This window comes from Solea solea, chromosome 3, assembly GCF_958295425.1.
Source record: "Solea solea chromosome 3, fSolSol10.1, whole genome shotgun sequence".
Classification (NCBI taxonomy): Eukaryota; Metazoa; Chordata; class Actinopteri; order Pleuronectiformes; family Soleidae; genus Solea; species Solea solea.
Window position 1 is genome coordinate 11,782,005 of NC_081136.1, and position 21,844 is coordinate 11,803,848.

Sequence of the window (21,844 nt, forward strand, 5' to 3'; positions counted from 1 at the left end):
ATTACATTCAATTCAAAGTTTTATTTTCAACATGTTATTGTATTACAAAAAAAGGCAAAACAATATAATTAAAAAATTGTAAACAATACAACATGTCCAAAAAGAAGTAGGAGAAGTAAGTAAGTAAGTCATGAAACATACAGTATACACTGATTTTGGCAAAGTTCAGTTTAAGGCCCCTTAAAATGTAACTTAACTTCCAAGGCCCATGTCCAGATTTTTAAATTGGCAAGAATGTTGTACAACATTGAAGTAAACTGACATTTTTTGGTCCCAATTACCATTAAATACTCATGACTTCCACACTGATTAAAGATGCTCGATGTTGTTTTGACAAAAATATTATTACAATCTGAAATAACCCCAAAGACATCATAATAAAGAATATATGATCTGTTTGAGAAATCACTATTTTAGAGGAATCATCTAAAATTAATTAGATGTCTCATTATGTATTCACTTTTTTGTACCTTTTTATTGGGGGAAGACGATATAAAGCTTCTTATGGTCAAAATGGTAATCACCATCCATTTTGCAATATTGAGATCCTGATCATTCGTGTCTGATGAAAACATTTGAATTCAAATTTTGTTCTATATTACAAATCTTTGTGTACATAGGCTTTGGAAGTTGGAAGTTTCAGAACTAACATGATCTTTACAACCTTACACATTGACAACACCTTCAAACTCACAAATCAAGATCCAGCAGCCAGCTCACTGAGTGTAAAGACAAGCGCAGATGACCTACATGAGTGCGTCGTATTAGGGTGGGACATTAAATACATTTATTTTGCCCCGGTGAAATAAGTTTAAGGGGCCTTTTTGACCATTTCCAATAAATATGTATACAATTTTGGGAGGTACGTTAATTATTTTATCAGGTTACGACAGTTTTCTTCAGATCAAATAAATGTAAAGACCTTTTTAATACCACTTTAAATGAAATGTAATGCCATGGTCACTGGCATACAACAGTATGTATATGTGTATATATGTAAATATATATACATACACATATATATATATATATATATACATATATGTATATGTATATATATATATATATATAATGTGTATATATATATATGTATATAATGGAGTATTTGCAGGAATTTACCAAGTTACAGTATGTTGCATGACAGACCAATAGTCAATGAATTCTTTTTAGGATTACATAGTCCAGAGTTGTGTGTGTTATGGATGTCTAGATGGCAATTTGTGGCTTTGCAAAGGTTACAGAGGCAATAAAAGCCACCGGAAATGCAAATACCAGGTGCAATTTTAAATATTTAAGGGTCTGGAATAATTTCCAGATCAATATGACCTTTAGGTTTTGTCTATTATTTCTTAATCTGTCTTGGTAAATTTGTTTTTTTGTATCATCTTTCTGTTGACCTTGGCCCACTGACCTTAGTCATATTAGTTAGTTAGTTTGTACATGGGTTATCCACCAAATATACTGATGCTGAATTATTTAGAATTTCCATGGGGTAATGTATTTGTATGGTAACTTGATTTTACTTTTCAATCAAATACTTCGCCCTGACCTGGATTACTTTTGATATTCTTTTTTAAGGCTATTGTTTTCTTCTTGTGAAAGTTCTTCCAGTAGATTCAGTACAGACCCCTATAATAACAAGTCTCTCAGGCCTGTACAGGAAGTCACCTCCTCCTCTTCCTGTTTAGTCTAGATTCTGATAGGTCTCTGAGCCCAGGAGTATTTCCACAACAAAGCAGTCATCACCGCATTTATCCCAGCTTATCTAAAAAAGAGCTTCAAGTGACAAAATAAGAAAGGCAGTGGAAGAGACAGAGATGCAGTCAAAACAAAAGAGGAATCACTGCCGCTTCCTTTATATCCAGCATACATGACAGCCATTTAAGGACATTATTTAGCCTCTAATTAGTAACTCTACCACATCAATGTGTGTGTGTGTGTGTGTGTGTGTCTCGGCGTGCTTGTATTGGTTACCGTTTTAGGACCTTTTCTGCAGTGTCCTAAGAAGAATATCTGCACAAATCTGTGTGTGTGTGTGTGAATACAAAGCAACGCCCAGTGCTGGCAAACTAGGGCTGAACGATATGGACAAAATTCCATATCTCGATATTCATGCCAGATATCTCGATATCGATAGGATACGATATGACTACGGGTTCGGTGAAAATCAAGCATTTTTCAGAAAAATAAAAACATCATGATACAAAAGACTGTGGAAACTTTCCAGATGGAAAGTGTAGTTTTATTGATGAGAACTCACTGTGAGACTGTGTACACGGGTACCATGTCTTTTGCAATGTGGTATGTTATAGCGTCTGTAACGCCTTTGTCTGGTAGACGTCGACTCATACGGTGTAACGCTACGGAACGCATCAGTAAACACACTTTGCTTGGGCTTCTTTTGGGATTACTGAGAAGTCCCCGGTGTTTCTCTCATTGTAATACACTCTTCGTGCAGCACGCGATGGTGTTGTTTCAGGTGGGGAAACATGTTTGTTGTGCTACCTTGCTTCGTCGCAATTTTCGCTAAGCACGACCTGCACAACACCTCGCTCTGGTTGACATCATCCTTTTTAAATCCAAAATACGATGATTTATGTTTTGGCACAAAATCGCCACCGGCCGCATTATCTTCCGCGCTCATGTCACTTTCTTTCCCGCTGTGTATGTCGTGTGTGTGTGCGCGTCTCAGTCTCCGTCTACCGCCCGCCCTCCTATGTTTGTCATTGGTTAGCTTCAGCTGTCGATCCACAGCAAGCATGAAATAAGGTTTGTGGTTGGCTGGCCGTAGTGGTGCATTCAAGTGCAATCGTAAAAATGAAGTTTACTGTGACCGCCAGAGCTGTACATGCAGGGCGAGCGAGGGGGAAAATCTATATTGTTTATATCGTTGCTTTTTCGATATTAATATCTTGAATGTTCATATCTCGATAGCGATACGATAACGATATATCGTTCAGCCCTATGGCAAACTATTGTGATGATAGCTATTCAAGTGGCTTGACGCCTTTATTTTGCTTATCATGAAAAGCCAAATCTGGAGATACAGTGGCCACAAGAGTCCAAAAAGAAAGTCTCACTTTGAATTTATTCTAGGACATTTCCTGCTGTCAGCTAATTCAAGAAACCCATTATCAGAAAGACACTTGAGAATAAGTCTTTAGAGTTTCCCCAAGGCAGAATCCTTCTATCTGGTGTGATCTTGTTATTACCTTAGCCCAGCCACCTTGTTCAGGCGAAGACATAAGAAAAAAAGAAAGAAAGGAAATGAGCTCATCTGCAGACTGCTGCAACCGTCATGCAAAACTAACAGGGTGAGAAAAAAAAACAGACAGGGGTGTCATTCCCTCAGCTTCACACAGACAGACGTATTAACTTCCTTATTAGGACATATGCAGCCAGCTGTGAGTAGGAGTCACAGTGGCAGAGGTAGCTTGCTGTTTTCATTTTTTTTTTATTCCCCTCATGACTTCCCTCAGACGGCCTGAGTCATGTGACTTTTTTGAAGGTCAGGTCACTCAGCCACTTGCTCACCGTGGGACTCTGGTTTGAATGTGCAGTAGAACATTAAACAATAGCACTGCAGGTACATTTTCGGTAAAAATTAATACACAACCAACTTTCCTGTAAGGAAAAAGGACTAAAAGTCTCTCATGTCACTTTCCAGTTAGTGTTCTTGGATCAGGTAGAGATCATAACTGTGGTTTCATTTTCACCAAAGCGTCATTAATCTGGGATAAATTACACTTATTCACTCACAATCAAACAACAAAGTGTCATTTGTAAGGCTCATATTTCTATTCCACGATAACATCTCTGTAAACCACGCAGTTTCCCTTTTTCATCCTTAAGTCTGTCAATAACCGAAGGTACAGTTCTTGTCACGTTTTTCCAAGCAGTTCAAAACAAGGGTCGACTGTGTTTACAGGAAACATTGACTTACATCGACACGTGTTGATGTGTAAACGAACATTACTTTTGCCCTGTTGTCAGGAACAATACAAGCCATAGGGTTACTGCGCACATATTAGAGCTGTCGGGCATATTTTTTTAGACACAAACGCATGTAGATTAGCACTTGCTAATGAGAATATATAAACATTTTCAATGTGTCCCAGTTTTATTTGTTGCTGCTATCGATCACTGATGAGATATAAACTGGAGCCACATTTTTTCCCCCTAATGAATCCGCTACACCTATGCTAGTGTCTTCGAGGCTACGACACTCTGAGCTAAATGCTAATGCTACCATAGATATTAGCTGGTACAAAGTATCTTTTCTCTCACTGACATTAATTTTGTATAAAGTCACTGATACAATTGAAAAAGGGACTCAATTAATAATTTATTAATCTTTTCCTAAATTAATGGTCAACTATTTTGACCCATTCGTTTGAGGGTTTTTTCATTATTATTACATCAAGTTTTCTTCATGTAACATGTTACGACTGCCTGGCTCAAGCAGACACAACATAAAGCAACAAATATAACAAATAAATCATTAAAACTGAATAATTTTGATTTGTGGACAAAACAAGACATTTGAGAACATCATCATTTCCAGGTTTGAGTAACACTGATCAACATTTTTGAACATTTTTGAACATTTTCTGACCTCCTTATTGCTGCTTTACTGCAATGAAGGATCGTGTAATTGAAAAATGTAATGTGTGTGTGATGAAGGATTTTCAGTAACTATAAGAAAGGATGCTTCTAATTTTGATTGATTCTATTTCTCAAGTTGGAAACGCCCATTTCTCCTCTTTCTCCTGCTTGAGTAATTTCCTCCAGTTTGATCCTTTTTATAAGGAAAGTAACAACAACAGGAAGACCAACAATGAGACGATTCTTCTCAGTAACTGACCCACTTCATTTCAGTGAAACCAGAACCTTGTTGAACTTGTTCAGGAAGTTGAAACCAGTGAGGGAAGATAAAAACTCAGATTTTCACACCTCATGATTAAATCTAGTCACTTTCACTTGAAGAGCTGCTTTTGTGCACTTGAATGGGTCAAACCTATGGATGTGTGCAACTTGACAATATGCCTGTTTGTGTTCATTTTCTTGATGCTTCCCAGGAATATCGACATCCTGGAACATTTGTATTCTTCATTAAACTATTTATGTCATATATTCCACACACTGGTGATCAGTAGAAATGTGTGATTTTCCCAATAATTCACCAAAATCAAATTATTGTGAATGCTTTTTATCATAGTGCATGATAAAACTGTATATTGTATGATTAATGTAATCAATTTCACTCGGTCTGCAACTAGCGATTATTTTCATAATCAATTAATCTGTCGGTTATTTTCTCGATTAGTACTTAGAAAAATGTTGATCAGTGTTTACCAAATCAAGAAATAATGACATTCTTGAATGTCTTGATTTATCCACAAACCAAAATTCTCCAGTTTGAATGATTTCTTTGTTATATGGAGCAAAGAAACCAGAAAATATTCATATTTAAGAAGCTGAAAAATCAGAAAAAAAGATTTGATTATTGAAAAAAAATTAAATAATACTCAAACCGATATTTGACCATTTATTGGTTAATCGAATAATTGTTGCAGCCCTCTGTGGCATAGATCTGGTAATTAACATCCATCCTGAGTGAACCCATCACATCCAGATCACGCCAACTACAGGTTTGGACACTTCCAATCTTTCCTGAATGGTGATTTGAGGACGCATGTGGCCTCATGCCTGAGACATTCTCAATACGCATTAGAGACGGCCTCCTTAGCTGAGGACCTGCAGTATTTTTTACATTAGTAATGTTATGTTACAGCAGTGTGAGTAGAGATTTGTGTTACTCATCTCTGTTCTCTGTCATCTGTCAGAGTAGACACACAAACACATCTGTGCAATCAGACTCTTTTAAAAAGTAAAAGATAATTTTGTTCTTATGTTGGTGAGCATTTGAATACAGACTTTAAGAGTGAGTTAATAACACTTAATGTACTTTCCAAGTACAAGAACAGTACAGAACAGATGAAGACAGATAATTGTGCTGCAATTATGACACTTGGCACTTCTAGCATGTTCTTTGTTATAAATATTTTAGAGCAGTTCATTGTCACAGTTAAATACCTGGTTAGACCATACTGTACTGTACAGGTGTGCAAAAATGACAAAGAACTGGTATGACTAGAGACGGTGAAGTTGGCAAATAGACAGTACAGTGACAATCAGATAAAATACCATGTTTTTTTTAGTTTTTTTTTTTTAAAGACACATAAATAGTTCCAAGCTCATGTGCTGTTTTTTTCCTTTCATATGACCTTTATTCAAAGGTTAACCCAGTTTAAATTAGACATTAAAATACTAGGTAATTTAAGTAAATTGACAGTTGGGAGAGAAAATAATCACAGAAAAATAAAAGCAAATAAAATACTGTGTATAAATTGCATGTAATAAAAAATATTCTGCAAGACCCTTTAAGAATGTGTGCATTCATAAAGTGGCTAAACTATGTATAACAAAATCTCCCGGTCACTGTTAATAGTACAAATGTGGCGCTGTCTGTCTCTGTTCATTCAGAGAGGGGTGTGACCTTGTTAGTCCATAATAGCTGTGGGTGCTAATTAGCCAGAATTGTCTATAATGACTTTGGTGCCAGGGACAGACTGTGATGTACTTTTAGCTTCAATGGAACTCAGATGTATCAAACTGGATTGTTGACTCCATTGTTGACTGTTGATACACATCAGTAAACATGATCGTGCATCAAGTCACAATGCCTGCAACTTCAAACGTGACATTTACAGCAGTGCAGGAAAAAGAGAAGTTGGTATCAAACGCAGGCATGAATGGACATAAGTTTATAAGGGGACATTTTTATTTCCTATATTCTCTGTTTGCGCTGTTTCTAACATTAGCAGCAGTGTTTGTCTTCTCAAGACATGGAATAACAACCAGAGCTGAGATCGCAGCGCTGATGGCAACTTTTCTCAGCTGCAGAGTGAACCACATATTTCTGCAAACCTGCCAAACAACTCTGTGAAACTCTCTCGTGGAATATTCCTCGGATCTATATATCTTATAAATCCATAATCATGTTGTTTTTCCTTTCTTTGCCACACAATTTCTTGTGATTTTGTTCTTTGGTGCCCCCCAAATTCTTAATTACACTGACTAGCGACTTTATTAGATTCTCTTTGTTAAATGCATTTATAAGCATAAGCCTAGCTGCTGCCCACTGGATGTTTTCTTTTTATTGGACCATTCTATTTCAACAAGATGATTGTACATGGATCGATCAGCAGTTTTAGAAATAGTAGCCCAGAAAGAACAAACCATTTTTTTTGTATTTCATCATTTGAATTGGAAAGGAAGTGTATTCAGTTGGTCACAAACTGCACTTTTACCTCTAGGTGCCACTAAATCCTACATCTTAAGTTTTTACGTATCTTATGACAGTAGCACAGTGGTACAGTGAGTTGTCTTTCAGCTCAAAGGTTGTGGGTTCAAGTCCTTGGGCAAGACACTTAACCCCATGTTGCTCCTGAGGACGAAATTATTAGCGCCCCCTATAAGAATGTCATCGTTTAAAGGCATTTACCAAATGCTTTAAAACAGCTTTTTCAAACATCCTTCCATTATTTGACTTTGCAAACGGAAATGTACTCCAAAAAAACATAAACTACCAGGGTCAAAATCATTTACCCCCCCCCCCCCCCCAAGAATCAACCCTTATACAGTACAAAGTTATCATAGCGTTTCAAGAAGCATCATCGAGAAATTCAAAGAGAGCCATACAATACAGAACAAACCTGGCTGAGGTAGGAAGCGAAAGATTTCAAAGACTCTAAAGACCCCAGAACACCTGCCAAGACACTAGTGAATGACTTAGCCAAGTTAGGAATTGTAGTCTCCAAGAAGACAATTACCGGAGCTCTGCACAGAAATGGACTTCCAGTATGTCATCAAGACTAGAAAAGCTCTAAATAAATACAAACCATTTACATTCTGAGCTTTATCTACTGCCACGGTCACTGTTCTGCTGATCTAAATGTTAAAATCCTCACGTTCACACTGACTTTACAATCGGTGAACAAAATGCCAAGGAACATTTTCATTATCTGCAAATAATACCATAACACTGTTCCATCTTGGTTTGGTGTGTTCCCATGCGTGCAAACTATAATTAGCTCTAAAAACAAGGTACAGCCCAAGCTGACGGGAACATTAGTTTTGCCGGTAACTGGTCATAAACTAAATTAATCTGACCTCATGATGGCACTGAGTGAAAAGACCGAGGCGGTGGCGAATAGTAGTATAATTCATCCTGATAAGTGATGTCACTAAAGTAAACAAAAATCTTACCCTCAATATGAAACTGGGGTAAAAGTCAGACAATCAACAGAAGACATTTTCTGGGAACCAATAGTGTCTGTGCAAACGTTCATGCCAGTGCGCGCTAAATCATAAATGTCAAGGCCCGGACAATCAACAAACGATCGAATAATCGATCATCCTCTGGAGACCATAAATGTCTGCACAGAACTTCACAACAATCCACGAGAACTTGTTGAGTTATTGCCTGTTGGTGTTATCCGCTGAGTCATTCTTCTCACGTGGATAAAGATAGAACCCTGCTAACCAAACGAATACAGCCTGAAACACGACATGTTTTACAGAACGATGGTGGCTTTTAATAGAGAATAGGTGGGTTTCATGCACATTGTCCTTTTTCGCAAGAAAGATTCTTGAAATATCCTGTTTCTGCGCTTGACAGAGGTAGAAAAGTTGGCGCATCGATTACGGGTGAATGTGAATCATTTCAGTGGAAACGATTCAAGGGTGACACTGCCGTGGAAAAATGGTGGAAATGGTGGATGATAAGAGGAGGAATGTATGGACTGATAAGGAAACTACATCTCTTGGTTTAAGAGAAGCAAATATTGTTACAAAAATAGAAGCAGCAAAGAAAGGCCATGACGTGTCAACGGCCCCTGGCGCTTACCTTTTTTCTGAGGTATCTACTGCTCATCACTGTGAATTAACTCTCCAATATTCACTTCATGTATTCAATAATCAGACAAAGTGGAAAACACACATAAATGCACATTTTCTTTTGCTGAATTTTGACAATTTTGACTGTTAAACATTGTCGTACATTTTAACAGTCCAGTGTGTAAGAATTATGCCAGGCTCGCTTTGGATACCTGCGTGTAGATGTGTTTTTTTCACAGCAAAGTAGACTTTTGTCACAGTTTCAAAGTCTATTTCTGTTGCAGCGCGTCACACACCTGTACGTATTTCAAAGTAGAAGCACTCTAGTGTTTTACTTCCCTGAATCTACAGTATTTGTTTCTTTAATTTTGTTGGTCTGATGGAGTTTAAACCTATATTGCAATGATTGAGGCAAAAACGATGTCACAAACGTGTGAACAACAGAGCTGCGTGAGATGGAAGAGATCATACTGCACGTGTGCACTACACCCGCATCTAGTGTGGATTGTTCTCCACTCACCCATCCTTTTCCAAAGTGTTTAAGGGAACTACAGTGGCCTTCACATGCCACAAAGGATGTTCTCATTTGTACACGTACAAGATGTCTTTTCTGCCACAAAACCCTCTTTAGTGTTGCACACTTTACCTTTATAAATAACCGGGTTAGTGAAGTGAAAATGGGGAGAATTGTGTTGAAGCTCAATGTCATTTTTTGTCAGGAAAAGTGCGATGACGTCACCGGTCAAACAAGTGGCCATTTTAAGGACTCTGTGTTTGTATTTACTGCATGGTTCTCTGTGTGGGCACACAGATGAAGAGCTGTACCTCTAATGCAACGCGGCAGAACATGTTTTGACAAGTTCTAGGAGTGCAGCTGCAGGTACGCCCTGGTTTAGATGCTAACACTGTTCTTGCCGCATGGCCGTTGAGATGCAGAGGACGGTTGTGGGTGGGGGTGGGCGTCGGTGAGGGTGTCTGAGATGGTCCATTATGTCACTGGTGCCCCAAGAATAGTTCCAGTGTGTCCTGCTAGGCACTGAGGCGAGTGTGACGTCCACAACCTAAATGTTTTTGGGCCAAACCCAGGAGAAACAGGGGCCCTACTGTTTCCCTACGTCAGGCACACCCACCCAGCCACACACACACACACACACACACACACATACATATAAAGGAGCATACACATATGGAAGCGTTTTAAAGTTTTCCTCTGCCACTGTTCCAAATGCCCGACAAAAACAGTTGAAACCGATCTGAGCAGCTGAGCCCAACGATCCCCATTAGACTCGGGTGGTGACGCAATGTGATGGTAATGAGAGGTAGTTGGTTTCACTTGTGTTCACAGTATGGTGCCGGCTGCACACATGCTTAAATAAAGTAAAGTGAAAGTTTCACTTGGAAGGGAACGCTGTCACGGGCTCGTGAAAATGATCTCAACTTATACACCATCATGAATCGCATGCATTTTATTATTATTATTGTGGCTTCAAGATGTTTGATTTTAATTCATTGCAAAAATAGATTCTTTCATAAAACAGTGGCTCTCAAATTGGGTCAATGGACATTTTCAGATTCAGCCATTATAATGATCATATGATAAAAAGAAAAGGGTTGGACAAACTTTGAAAAATGTTCATATCAGTGTCATTGGGTTATCGCACAAATAAATTGGGTTTCAAACTAAAAATTCACAAGCTATGTGTAATTGTGTTTAACATGTTCACTTTAATTTGAAATCGTTTTAACGTAGTTGTGTTCCCATTTGTTTGCAAACAGTAATTTATTGAAAGTAGTCGACATATTAGTTGATTGAAAAGTAGCTTCCACTTAAAAAGTCACCTGATTGATTATTGATATAAAAAAACTGTACATTTTTTTGTATTTCTGCTCCAAACAACACAGAACATAAAAAAACAGCACTCAAATGTCAACTTAGATTCAAATACCTTCAGACTTTACAGAAAGTCACTCACTGGCCACTTGATTAGGTACACAGACACTTGTTGAGTGAGAGATGTTCTTCTTCATACCTTGGTTGTAATGTGTGGTTTATTTGAGTAACATTTGTCTTTCTGTCATTTCCTGTCAATATCAAGCTTCAGGATTTATAAATATTATAAATAAGGCAACACATGTGGTTTATTTTGGGGCATATGTGTATAAAATGACGCACATTTGAGGGAAACAGTAGAATAAAACATGATAGTTTGTCAGTAAATCCCTCCTATCTTGTAAATCATCACCTCCCTCCCTCCCTCCCTTCTCACTGCTCAGACGCAAATGCTCGTCCACGTGTGTGACGAGCTCGCGCCCACGCTGGTTTTAAACCCTTCTCCCACGGGCGTTACGCTTATTCACTGTCGAGTCAGACGCTCGGAGCACGAGTTTCACCAGCTCCACATCCACTGCTACAGAAACTGTCTCGTGTGGTCGCAGCGCGTTTATCCGCGGTTACTTTTCCGTGACACCCGGACAGCGACGTGAATTTTCTTCTGTGTGTGTGAACGGCGGTAGTCCCTTCCTCTTACCTGCCCGGTGTGTTTGAAAGGATCACCTGAGTTGCACGAGGACGGCATTTTCATGAAAGTGTGCCCAGGTAAGACGCATTTATTTTAAAAATGTAATCCTTTATTTGACTTTTCCCCCCAAAGTGCTTTGGAAAACTTTTGACAGTATCTGAGTGTGGGAACACGCCGTACCACCTTTAAAAATATGCAATTTTTTAAAGTTATCTCACTTATTTCTGAGATTATGTGCCTAGAATCAGTTGTCACTAACCAGTAGCCTTTGGTGGATAATTTGGTTATAATTCCAAGAGCATATACTTGGCCATTCCTTTACAAAAAAGTGTATTATTTTAGATAATGAATGCTAACCACATTGGTTCAGTCCAGTCCATTAAGGCGGTGCTTACATTCTTAATTAACCTCAAATTAATGCTGTTTTTTATTTTTTGCTAACAGTACAGTTTAGGTCAGAATGTAAATACTTTACCATGTTGTAAATTTGGACAGTATCAAGTGACAGGGACTATTGTACAGTAGCCAATGTCTAAAATTGGGGAAAAATATCAAAAATGTCTTCCACTCAGTTTTCTGTCATAGTGGAGCAAACTAATCAAACATATTTACATTTAAAAAAGCTTAAATAGGAGAACAATTCATCTTTTTATAAGATCAATAATAATTTAGAAGGCAACAATTGATGTTGCTGTACTAATGTACATGCATGTCCTGGGGTCGAATTAGGTGCGAGGTTAACTCCATTCTCTTTGGTGATGTGACATAGTCTCAGAAGCATGCCATTGTTTGAAGGAGAAATATTTAGGAGGTGGGAATGCAAAGCTGCTTCCTGCAGGAGGGGTCCCACTAACAATGGCCACCAACTTGAAACGGTTGGCGGTCCTCTCTCGAAGTCGCTCCTGAGGAGGCAGTTAGGATGTTGAAAGAATGGCCAAGAAATGAGAAAGAGGAAAAAATAATGTTGAGCACAATGGAGGAGAATATTTGCCTCTGTGAGGTTGTAGGATGGGAGACAATGGGGCTGGTGGGGGGGCAGACGTGGTTGCATAAGACTCGATTTAAGAAGAAGTCACAGAAGTCCAGTAGTTACCAGCAAGTCTGTCATGTACCTAATGTGATCACCACCGCGTGTCTTCCATTTCTTGGCTTGGCTCCACATCATTATTTTGTCTCCTAAGATTCACGTGAGGACAAAAACCAAACTTAACTGTAAATATTGAGTGGCTGGTGCCTGTGGTGGCCGACTATTCCACACTGACCAAATACGTCACTTAATGTCACTGATCCTACTTGGTTGCCTTTGTTTTTCCATGTTGCGGTACAGATTGTGCTGACTGCGTGCATGTTTGTTTTTGTTTTTTTATCCTCTTATCAGGGACTTGCCATGCAAGAGATATCACAAAAAAAAAGAATAACAATGAAGAGTGTCTTCATTCCTAAGAAATTCCTTGGTGTGTAAACAAAACATTTTCAGGATGCAGTCAACATCACGTTCACGGATGAACACACGTTTTACAGGGCTAGTGTGTCAGAATTAGTGACATGTAATAGTGAGACAGCAGATTGTCAGGAAACTACGGTGGCCTTTATATATCAGAAAAGCCATTGTTCGTGTTTGCTCAGTAAGCCTCAGTGTCAAAACGCGAAATTTTAATCTTGTTCTTCACTCATACGAGAAAGGATTATTCATTTTTAATCGAAATTCAGTTATTTGCTCAAAGTTGGGAGGTTCAAAATATACAGCCTAGAAGTGCAACTGAATTAATTAACCCTTGTTCCGGCATTTTTGATGAATTTAGAATTTGTTTTTATTTTGCTATGAAAATGCTGGACATAAGGAAGATGAACTGTTGTCTTCATCTGACATTCATAAAACAAAAGCATCTGAAACGTGGGGTGTGGAAGTATTGCGGATTCTACATCATAGATGGTAAAATAACTAAAGTAAATACGCAGACCCACCTGTTAGCTTAGCTGTTAGCTTGTTGCATGACTATTGGTAGGAGTAATAATGTATTCACCGTCCTAAATGTTACTCGGTGGACATGTAAGCATCTGTTAATTATTCCAGTGTCTTTCAAAATGGATTCACTAACATCAGTGTTTCTCTCATTGCAGATAAAGACAGTGAATGCAGCTACACTCCATTAAGAAGGAAGGCGTATCATTGGGAGAAGCTCTGTCTGAAGAGGACTGGCTCAAAAATAGGCGTTCACGCCTCAGCTAAAATTTCCACCAAAACCAGCCTGAAACGCACCATGTCTCTCAGCACTTTCCAGCTCGTGCAGACCCTTAAGAACTCACCGGCTGCATTCCGTCGCCGATTTCGCCGTGACCGCACGGAGTCTCTGTCCCATGGCGACCCTCTCTTCAAAGTCCACTACCTGGGCACGGAGAAAATATTCTCCCTGGACAGAGAACAGGCCCAGGACGCTATTAGCCACATGCTGGACGGTATTGCTAAAGGGAAGAAGCTGAGCAAAGACCACGCCCTGGTGGTGCGTCCGCGATACGTCGAGGTCAAAGAGCTGAGTACGGGGCGGCAGCTCACGAAGACTTACCTTCAGGACATTGCGTACTGCGCCGCGGATCCCAACCGGCCCAACGTCTTCCTGTACATCTGCAAGCATCACGGGAAGCAGCTGCAGTGTCGGGTGTTCTGGTGCAGCCGGGCGGAGCGGGCACGGGACATGAAGGCGTGTTTGGCTCATTCCTTCCAGCGGGCGCTGAATGACTGGCAGCAGGATGACTCGGCCACGCTGCCACCTGGCGAGGCAAAGGGGAAACGTGTGGAGGAGTCGTCCAACTCTCCTATCAACACCAAGAGCTCAACCCTGCCTGCAAGTCTGGGAAAAGGTGAGACAACATATGACTTATGTAATGAACACAAAGTCCTGAAGGAGGCCGACGTAAATGAATAGCCTCAGAGGGTGTTTTAGAGTCAACGTCCACAAACTATTGTACTTATAATTAATATTTAAACACCACCTTTACTGAATTGGTGTCTTTTTTTTTTCTCTTTTCAGTCAGCTGGAAGAAGAGAGGCTCCATGTCTCACAGCCCCGTGAGGACCATCACCAGACGAGGATCTACGTCTGACAGCTGGAACTGAACGTCCATCCTTAATTTGGCAAACATGAGACCACATTAATCTAATAACAACCTCAAAGATGACAGCACTGACGGAAGGGAAAAGCCATTTCAAGACTGAAAGAGGGACAAAGGGGAGTCAAATGGGTGGTGGGAAAGTCCGTATTGGGACATGTACCCTTACTGTAGGAAACTAGTGAGGAGATGTTGCTATAATCAGTGAGTGTGAGGACTTGAAGGTTTGTGACGCAGCAAAGTGGACTTGCATGCGAGTGTGGCGTCCAGTGTAGCACAAGATGCTGTTGACGGCTTCCTTTTGTTTACATGTCAACAGTAATCTGACGACTTGAGTGGCTGCGAGGCATTTGAGGACCAGACTGATTTAAGTCTTTTATGTATGGTTGGCTTGTTTGTCTTTTTAAGAAGTCCATACTTGATGCTGAAGCCACTGAAGGTGTTTGTTCTGTTGGAAAGAGAACGTTAAACCATTCATGGTGCTGGCTGTCGGCCAAATGAACCACAGGCCAAACTGGAAAAAGACGACAAGGAGAGTCCTGATGTTTCTGAAGATATTTTTTTAATTTAATTTATGTTTGTGGCAGATTATGACTTTTAAATTTTAAATGTTATTTCTTCTTATTTGGGTGGACCTGATTACATTGTGTTGAGGCCAAGCTACAGATAAGAAATGCTGGCATGTCCTTTGCAAATCTTATGCACACAAATAGTTACTTTCTAAGCACTTTCCATATTTCTAGCTGTAGAATTTAACACCTGAACACATCAGTTATATTCCAACTCATGAAAATCACAGGTGCTTTGCATTTTCAGAGGCCATTTTTGTGTACGTGATGTACGACAGGCCCAGCTCCTGTAATTATAAACAATAGACCTTTACTAAACTTGCTGGGTCAACAAATTCCTCCCCACCTGCATTTCTGCAACATCATGGCTGTCCTGCAGAGATACTTTATTTACATTCATGAGGGGGACAAAACACTCTGCTTTGAGTTGCGAGTTTGTATCCGAAACACTGGAAACACTGTGTTCCCATGTGGAGCCTCCGTGAGGAATGCGTCACCGTGCACCTGCATTCCAATCGAGGGAAATCTGACCTGGGGAATCTTGTTAAAGGAGCCCCAAATTCCTCTCCATGTCCATCCATGACTTTGCATTTGGGGCAGCCTCATTAGCCGACGCTACAATGTGCTTTCAGCTCTTGACTTGTTCCCATTACCAAAGCCATAAAAGGTGCTCTCACTAGCTTTAAGTCCATTTAAAGTGACGTGTGGAGTTACTGATCTGTGCTGTATTGCATAACGTGGCGATTTATGTCTCCAGTTTACAAATGAGAGACCTGAGAATGGGTGGCCAAGGCTACCGCCCTCCTATTTTATGTTTTCTAAACCAAAACTAAGCTGCAAGTGTTGCCATTGTTTAACTGATGTGCCTCTTGGGTTTTCTTCGGTTCATTTTACTACTTTGTATTCTTGCTGCATCTTTTTTTTTTTTTTTTTTTTTTTGGCACAACTTCCTCTGAGAAGCGAACATTTTAAGTGCCTGTTTAAGATGTATTTTATCAGTGTACTGTTGCGTCGTTGTACATATTGAATTAAGTATGTATTTTATGAATATTAAAACTTTTTATACAATGTTTGTCTTATTCTCATGCTTTCAAGATGACATATTTAACCAGGATTAACCTGTGCAACTTTGACCCTGGAAAAAAATGTTTCCACAAATAAACACTCGGGTTTATGATATTATATTTGGCCCTGATGAAAACAGAATTCCTGCATTTGTTTGCGTGGAAGGAAGTGATTGAGATTGAAGGGTTCTGGGGGTGATGGGGGAGAACATTCACTGAGCTCCAGGTATTTTTAGTCCCAGGCATGTGAGTCAATTCCCAGATGTATTTTTTTGAACGTTTTCACATTTCCATCATCTGAGCCATGTGACTAAAACCTTTAGACTATGTAGATACAACTCAGGCTGGACAGGACAGCTTTGATCAGTGCGCAAAATATGAATTCTGTCACGAGAGGAAGTCGCGTAAACGCTCATAAGGGAGAATAATAGTCAATAAAACAGAGTTCTGTCGGAATTCCTCTAAGTGTTTTTTCAAAAACGGTTAATAAAAGCACAGTGGGGATCACAGCTTTACGGTCACTCTTCTCCAGATGAGTCCTGCACCTCTGCACCGCTGCTCGGCCTCAGCGTGTCTCTGTGTCGCTGCAGCTCCAGCAGCGAGTGAACGTGGAGATGCCTCAGAGGCTTCACCTCCTCGACCACTGAGGGGAGAAAAAACATGAAATCCCTTATTTTATTTAAGTAGGGATATTGCACAAGTACATATATTACAAGATTACAGGTTAAAGTTAAGTTAAAAACACCATCCTTGTGTTTTTGCATATACAACCAATAAGTAACTTTGGAAAAATGCTGACATCATAGCCCCACCTCTCACCTCTTTGTTTATTTTTTTGGGGTGTATATCTGTGGCAGTGTTGCCTTCAGGGTCATTTGTTGTGTGTAGGACGACATTTCTTGAAACGATGGTGTGTTTACGGAAAACGTTTTTCAAAAAGAAAAATGTTTAGGGAATGTTCTGTTTCCATGTGGACACGGCCTTTAAGCAGAGGTGGAAAGTAATGATTACTCACATTACATTTACTTTTAAAATTTGTAATTTTACTTTTAAGTACTGTACTTTTCTACGTTTGAAATCACATCCATTACCAAGTAAAAAAACGTCGGCTTGAATTACAGCTATAACAGCTTCCACACTTCTTGGAAGACTTTGGTCAAGATTCTGAAGAGTTTCTTTGGATGGGTTGGGGTATAGCTGGAGCAACCACAAATGGCTAGATGGCAATCAGGATCTAATTGTCTATTATTAATGACGTTATAGAGGTGGAAGATACTTGGTGGAAGACGAAATACCTTTTTCCATATAGTGTATCTGCAGTTCACTTAACAGGCTTCAAACTTGGCAGGTGACTTAGTAAGGGCACCAGTGTGTGCAGTGCCAAAGAGAATGGGAATCCTGCACTAATCATTACATACACCATTTATACATTTATATGGTAACATAAACATGTTAAAGATGGTTCCAGTTGTGATTGTTCAGATCAACCTCAACTTGTTTAAAAGTGTAGAGTATATGGTTGTGCAGCTGAGCATGATTAAATGTAGCCAAACAGCACCACCTGCTGGCTAATAATAACATAAAATGAGTGCGTTTACAATCTAGGGATGTGCTGCTGTATGAAAATACTGACAGCACCTTGTGATTTATCTGAGCTTGGAGTCAAACCTTTGTCGTAGTGCAGCTCATCCTGGTTCCCGTACACCACAAACATCTCCAGGAAGTTGAGGAGAGCCCCTGTGACGAGGAATCGCTCAGGGAGGGGAAGACTTTTGATGTAACGCATGTCCAGGGCAAAGGGGTTTGAAGGAGAAGGGATAGTGCACAGACACACCAGCTCGCTCACAATGTCCCACACTCGAATACCTGCGGATGATAAAGGACACAAAATCGTTTTTTTTTTTCATTCTTCTAAATCATTAGCAGAAATTCTGCAGAATATACAGGAGTACGTTTCAAACGCAAAGCATAGGGAGGATTTGTTTTTCCATGATCCTAATCCCAAACTCAAGCCACGACATCTGTGTCTGATTTAGCTCATGGAAAATGGTGTAATTATTGAATCAGTGCAGTGAAACAATAACTTTCTCCTGTTTGGATTCCTCACATTGTTTCCATACCTCGTGTCTGCCAGTCAGCGATGGACTTGAGTTTCATGGGCGTGTCCTTGACCATTGAGTTGGTGCCGCCGATGTTGACCAGGCGCTCGTGATTGGAGCGTATCCAGGCGTGGGGCCGTCCGTATTTGACGTAGCCGGCCAGTAGAAACAGAGTGCAGTTCACCTCCTGTGCAGTGGAGGTTGTGAGACGGAGAGAGAAAATCATTGTTGACCTTTGAGCTGCTTTAAGTGCTGTACACAGAAATCAAGGCAGACTGAGGCACTCACAGGTACTGCTATCTCTCGTTCACTGGGAGATGCAGGCAGGAGATGATCCTCACTGCCAGAGCCCCTACAGATTTAGAAAGAAGTCAAACAGTACCACACATACACGTAAATTAAGTCTTTGGAAACCTTATCACTAAGAATTGCCTTCAGATGATTTAAAAGCAGTGACAGGGATGAAAACATGCAGTGTCAGTGTTTTTTTCCCTTAACTTCCAGTCATTTAATGCAGCAAATTAAACGGACAGTTGTCCAAAGCAAGACTTAGTTTTAGTGGATGTGCTGTGTGATACAGTGAGTGTGAAGACACTGGGCGCAGTAGCTGGCTTAGATATAGTGCTAGGTTGCTGCCATGTGATTGGCTGTTTATATATGCGTTAACAAAAAGGTGAACCTAATGAAGTGGCCGTGGATTGTATATACTGTTATATATTTGGTATGTGTATGTAAGGACCGAGGGCTAGGTGCTGGTCTAAATCTCTCTTTCTTTTTTTTCCCCATAGTTCATAATTATTGCCATTAATGTCAGATTATCAAAGATGGCCTTTTGCTTCCGAGTGAAAGTTGAAGCAACCAATTAATTGTACTTTTAAAGCAGAAAAGTACAAACTTTCCACTATAGTTGGACATGAACAGATTTTGCGTGTTAAATTTGAAATTTGAACAGTATAAAACCTATTTAGAATAACATCTGTGTCTCAATGTACATGCATTTTTCCAACTCTTTCCTCTCTGGTGACAAAGACACTGATTCACCGGCTTCCTGAAACAGCGTGAGGGAAATTACCGTAATAACCACACATTGGCTTTGACTTGCAAATTCTCAGCTTTCAGAAACCGCTTGAATGTCGTCTGCGGTATGCTCGAAATTAGAGGGTTAAAAATGTTATCATCGTGGAAACGTAAAGGTCCAATGTGTAAGAAATAGTGACATCTAATGGTGCAACTGCAGATTGTACTAAATGGAGGAAAACTACGGTGGCCTTCACATAACAGAAAGGATATTTACTTAAACACTTACACTTCATAATGTTAAAACAAAATGCTACTTCCTGATGCTGTAAGCACATTAACATACATGTTTTATAAACACACATATCAGTCACCTGGCGTTCTGTGGCTGCGTGTTCTTGGTGCGTGTTTGCGACGGAGGGTCTCGTGGAGCCGGAGCCTCTCCGGGCAGAGGGGAGCTGCAGCGACTGTCCAGACTGGGGTCGCTGCTGCTCGGGGAGATGTCGCTGCTGTTACAGATGCTGCTGGAGGAGCAGCAGGAGGACGAGGAGGACGAGGCTCTGGACACCACAAAGCCCGGGGAACGCCAACCCTGCAGGAGAGGTGGCATTTACTGTCACCTCAGTAGCACAGGTGTAGTGTACATACAATGCATATGCTACAATAAATCCAAAACATGTAAAAAAAATATACATAAATACAGTACATTCTGTATTTATTCATATTAATGGGCCCTTTTCAACAGCAGCCAGTTTGCCATGTTTTAGCAGAAAAAGCACAGTCGTTACAAACCACACTGATTAGAATTGGTTAAGAACACACATTAGACCCATTTTAAAGTCACTACACTGGCTTCCTGTTTCTTTTCAAATGGATTTTAAGATTATTGTATCAGTATTTAAAGCTCTAAATGGTCTTAGCCCCACTTATTTATCAGATTTGCTTAGTCTGTTAGAACTGAAACTTTATGGTAGAACAGCCTCCCTGAAGACCGGAGGGCAGCAGAGAATGTTCATATTTTAGGAGTTTTACTATTTACTTGTACTCTTTTATTTCATTTTAGGGTCTGGCACATATTATTTTATTCTACCCTTCAGTGTGCTTTCACCAAATTTCAAATTTTCTGTTTTATTGCACTTATTATTTTATCATGTGCTAGTTTACCTTATCTTTATTAATGCTCATATTACTTATTTTAACTACTGATTGACTTATTTGATCTATTTCATTCAATTTAATCTGTGACTATTTATGTTTTTAATTTCTCTTTACCCATTTGTATTTTAGTCTCCAGTGTTTTCCGTCGTGGTTGTTTGAGTTCCATGATAGCGCTTCCTCACTTCATCACGTCCTAGCTCTTGCACTTTTGAGTGGCATTGCCTTGTATGAACTTAGGAGCAGTAGGCTGCACATATCAGGGAATCAAACCCCTTCTGTGTGTCAGGTGGTTATATAAACCACTATACCACCGAGGACTGTTCAGTTCACGACCACTTCATGAACGGGTCAGTGTGACAGTGAACCTGCATTCACCCTGAAAGTGTGGAAGCTAAATGGAACTCAGCCGTCATTAATTTGATTATTCAGACCCGGGATCTTTCTACTGTGGCCAGCTGTCAAAATAAGCCCATTTTGTTTCAGAAACTGACCAGATCTTCGTTGACGACCGTGAGCAGCAGCTCCTCTTTCCCCCTGAGCCACGGCTGGAAATATTTAAAACCCTGGAAGAGAATTATTTGATTAAATAGCTTTCCACACTGTGAATTTAACATAGTTTGCATAGTTTGTGTGTTTAAACCTGTAAAGATCCAAGCAAGGCCAGGTCGTTCAGGAAGTGCTGCAGCCTCCTCTTCTGCTCCCTCTCCTTTTTCTATTCAAACGCACACACACACACACACCATACTCTGATTAAGCAATAATCAGATTAAGGCATGATTCTAGTGAAGCTATGTACACATGTTGATCAGATTATACTATCCTGTTGGAGAGATTGCAGAGGTGGGCATAACCAGATTATGCTCTGTATGGAATATTCTGTTCATAACTGAATCACATTTGCATTCAAAACAAGTGGGATTATTGGTATGCATGTAAACTCTGGGATATGTCTGTCTTCATTGTTAAATAACAACCCACCCCAACATGCCCCTCCCAGTCTAGTATCCTAGCAACACAGACAACGCCTCCTTACAGCATCCTGCATCCTCTATCAACAACAAAGACTCGCTATTGACTGCACATAAATGAAAGGATGCAGATCAGAGACAGTGGAGTCAGTGCAGCATGATTTAACACACGCTGGTGTGTTTCATGCACGCTATTAAAACACGCACGGAGGAATTAGCGCACACACACTCACACTCACACTGCTGTTGCTGCTGTTGCTCATCTTGATCTTGAACATCAGACTCGTATCTTGTTCCTCGCTGGTGATCATGCCGAACTAAAACCCCATCACCTGCTGCTGCTTTCATCTGTGGTTCAGTGCTGCGGTGTTTAACTGATGA

General features: G+C 40.0%; 2 protein-coding genes across 3 annotated transcripts; one reads left to right on the forward strand and one right to left on the reverse strand.

Moving 5' to 3' along the window:
- The first annotated feature begins 11,261 nt into the window (after window positions 1-11,261).
- Window positions 11,262-16,225, forward strand: si:dkey-19b23.8 (uncharacterized). The gene is made up of 3 exons (XM_058624922.1): window positions 11,262-11,557; window positions 13,602-14,339; window positions 14,510-16,225. The coding sequence occupies exons 1-3, from the start codon at window positions 11,542-11,544 to the stop codon at window positions 14,593-14,595; spliced, it is 840 nt and encodes a 279-aa protein (XP_058480905.1). The 5' UTR covers window positions 11,262-11,541; the 3' UTR covers window positions 14,596-16,225.
- A 45-nt stretch (window positions 16,226-16,270) lies between these two features.
- On the reverse strand, window positions 16,271-21,836 carry si:dkey-19b23.7 (uncharacterized). Of its 2 annotated transcripts, none has more exons than XM_058624921.1 (8): window positions 21,703-21,836; window positions 21,136-21,207; window positions 20,987-21,058; window positions 19,712-19,929; window positions 18,609-18,672; window positions 18,342-18,507; window positions 17,890-18,087; window positions 16,271-16,864 (listed from the first exon to the last, which is right to left on the reverse strand). In XM_058624921.1, the coding sequence occupies exons 1-8, from the start codon at window positions 21,772-21,774 to the stop codon at window positions 16,740-16,742; spliced, it is 987 nt and encodes a 328-aa protein (XP_058480904.1). In that variant the 5' UTR covers window positions 21,775-21,836; the 3' UTR covers window positions 16,271-16,739. The 2 variants fall into 2 exon arrangements, with proteins under 2 accessions (XP_058480904.1, XP_058480903.1); XM_058624920.1 differs by having other exon boundaries at window positions 21,697-21,836.
- Between the last annotated feature and the right edge of the window lie 8 nt (window positions 21,837-21,844).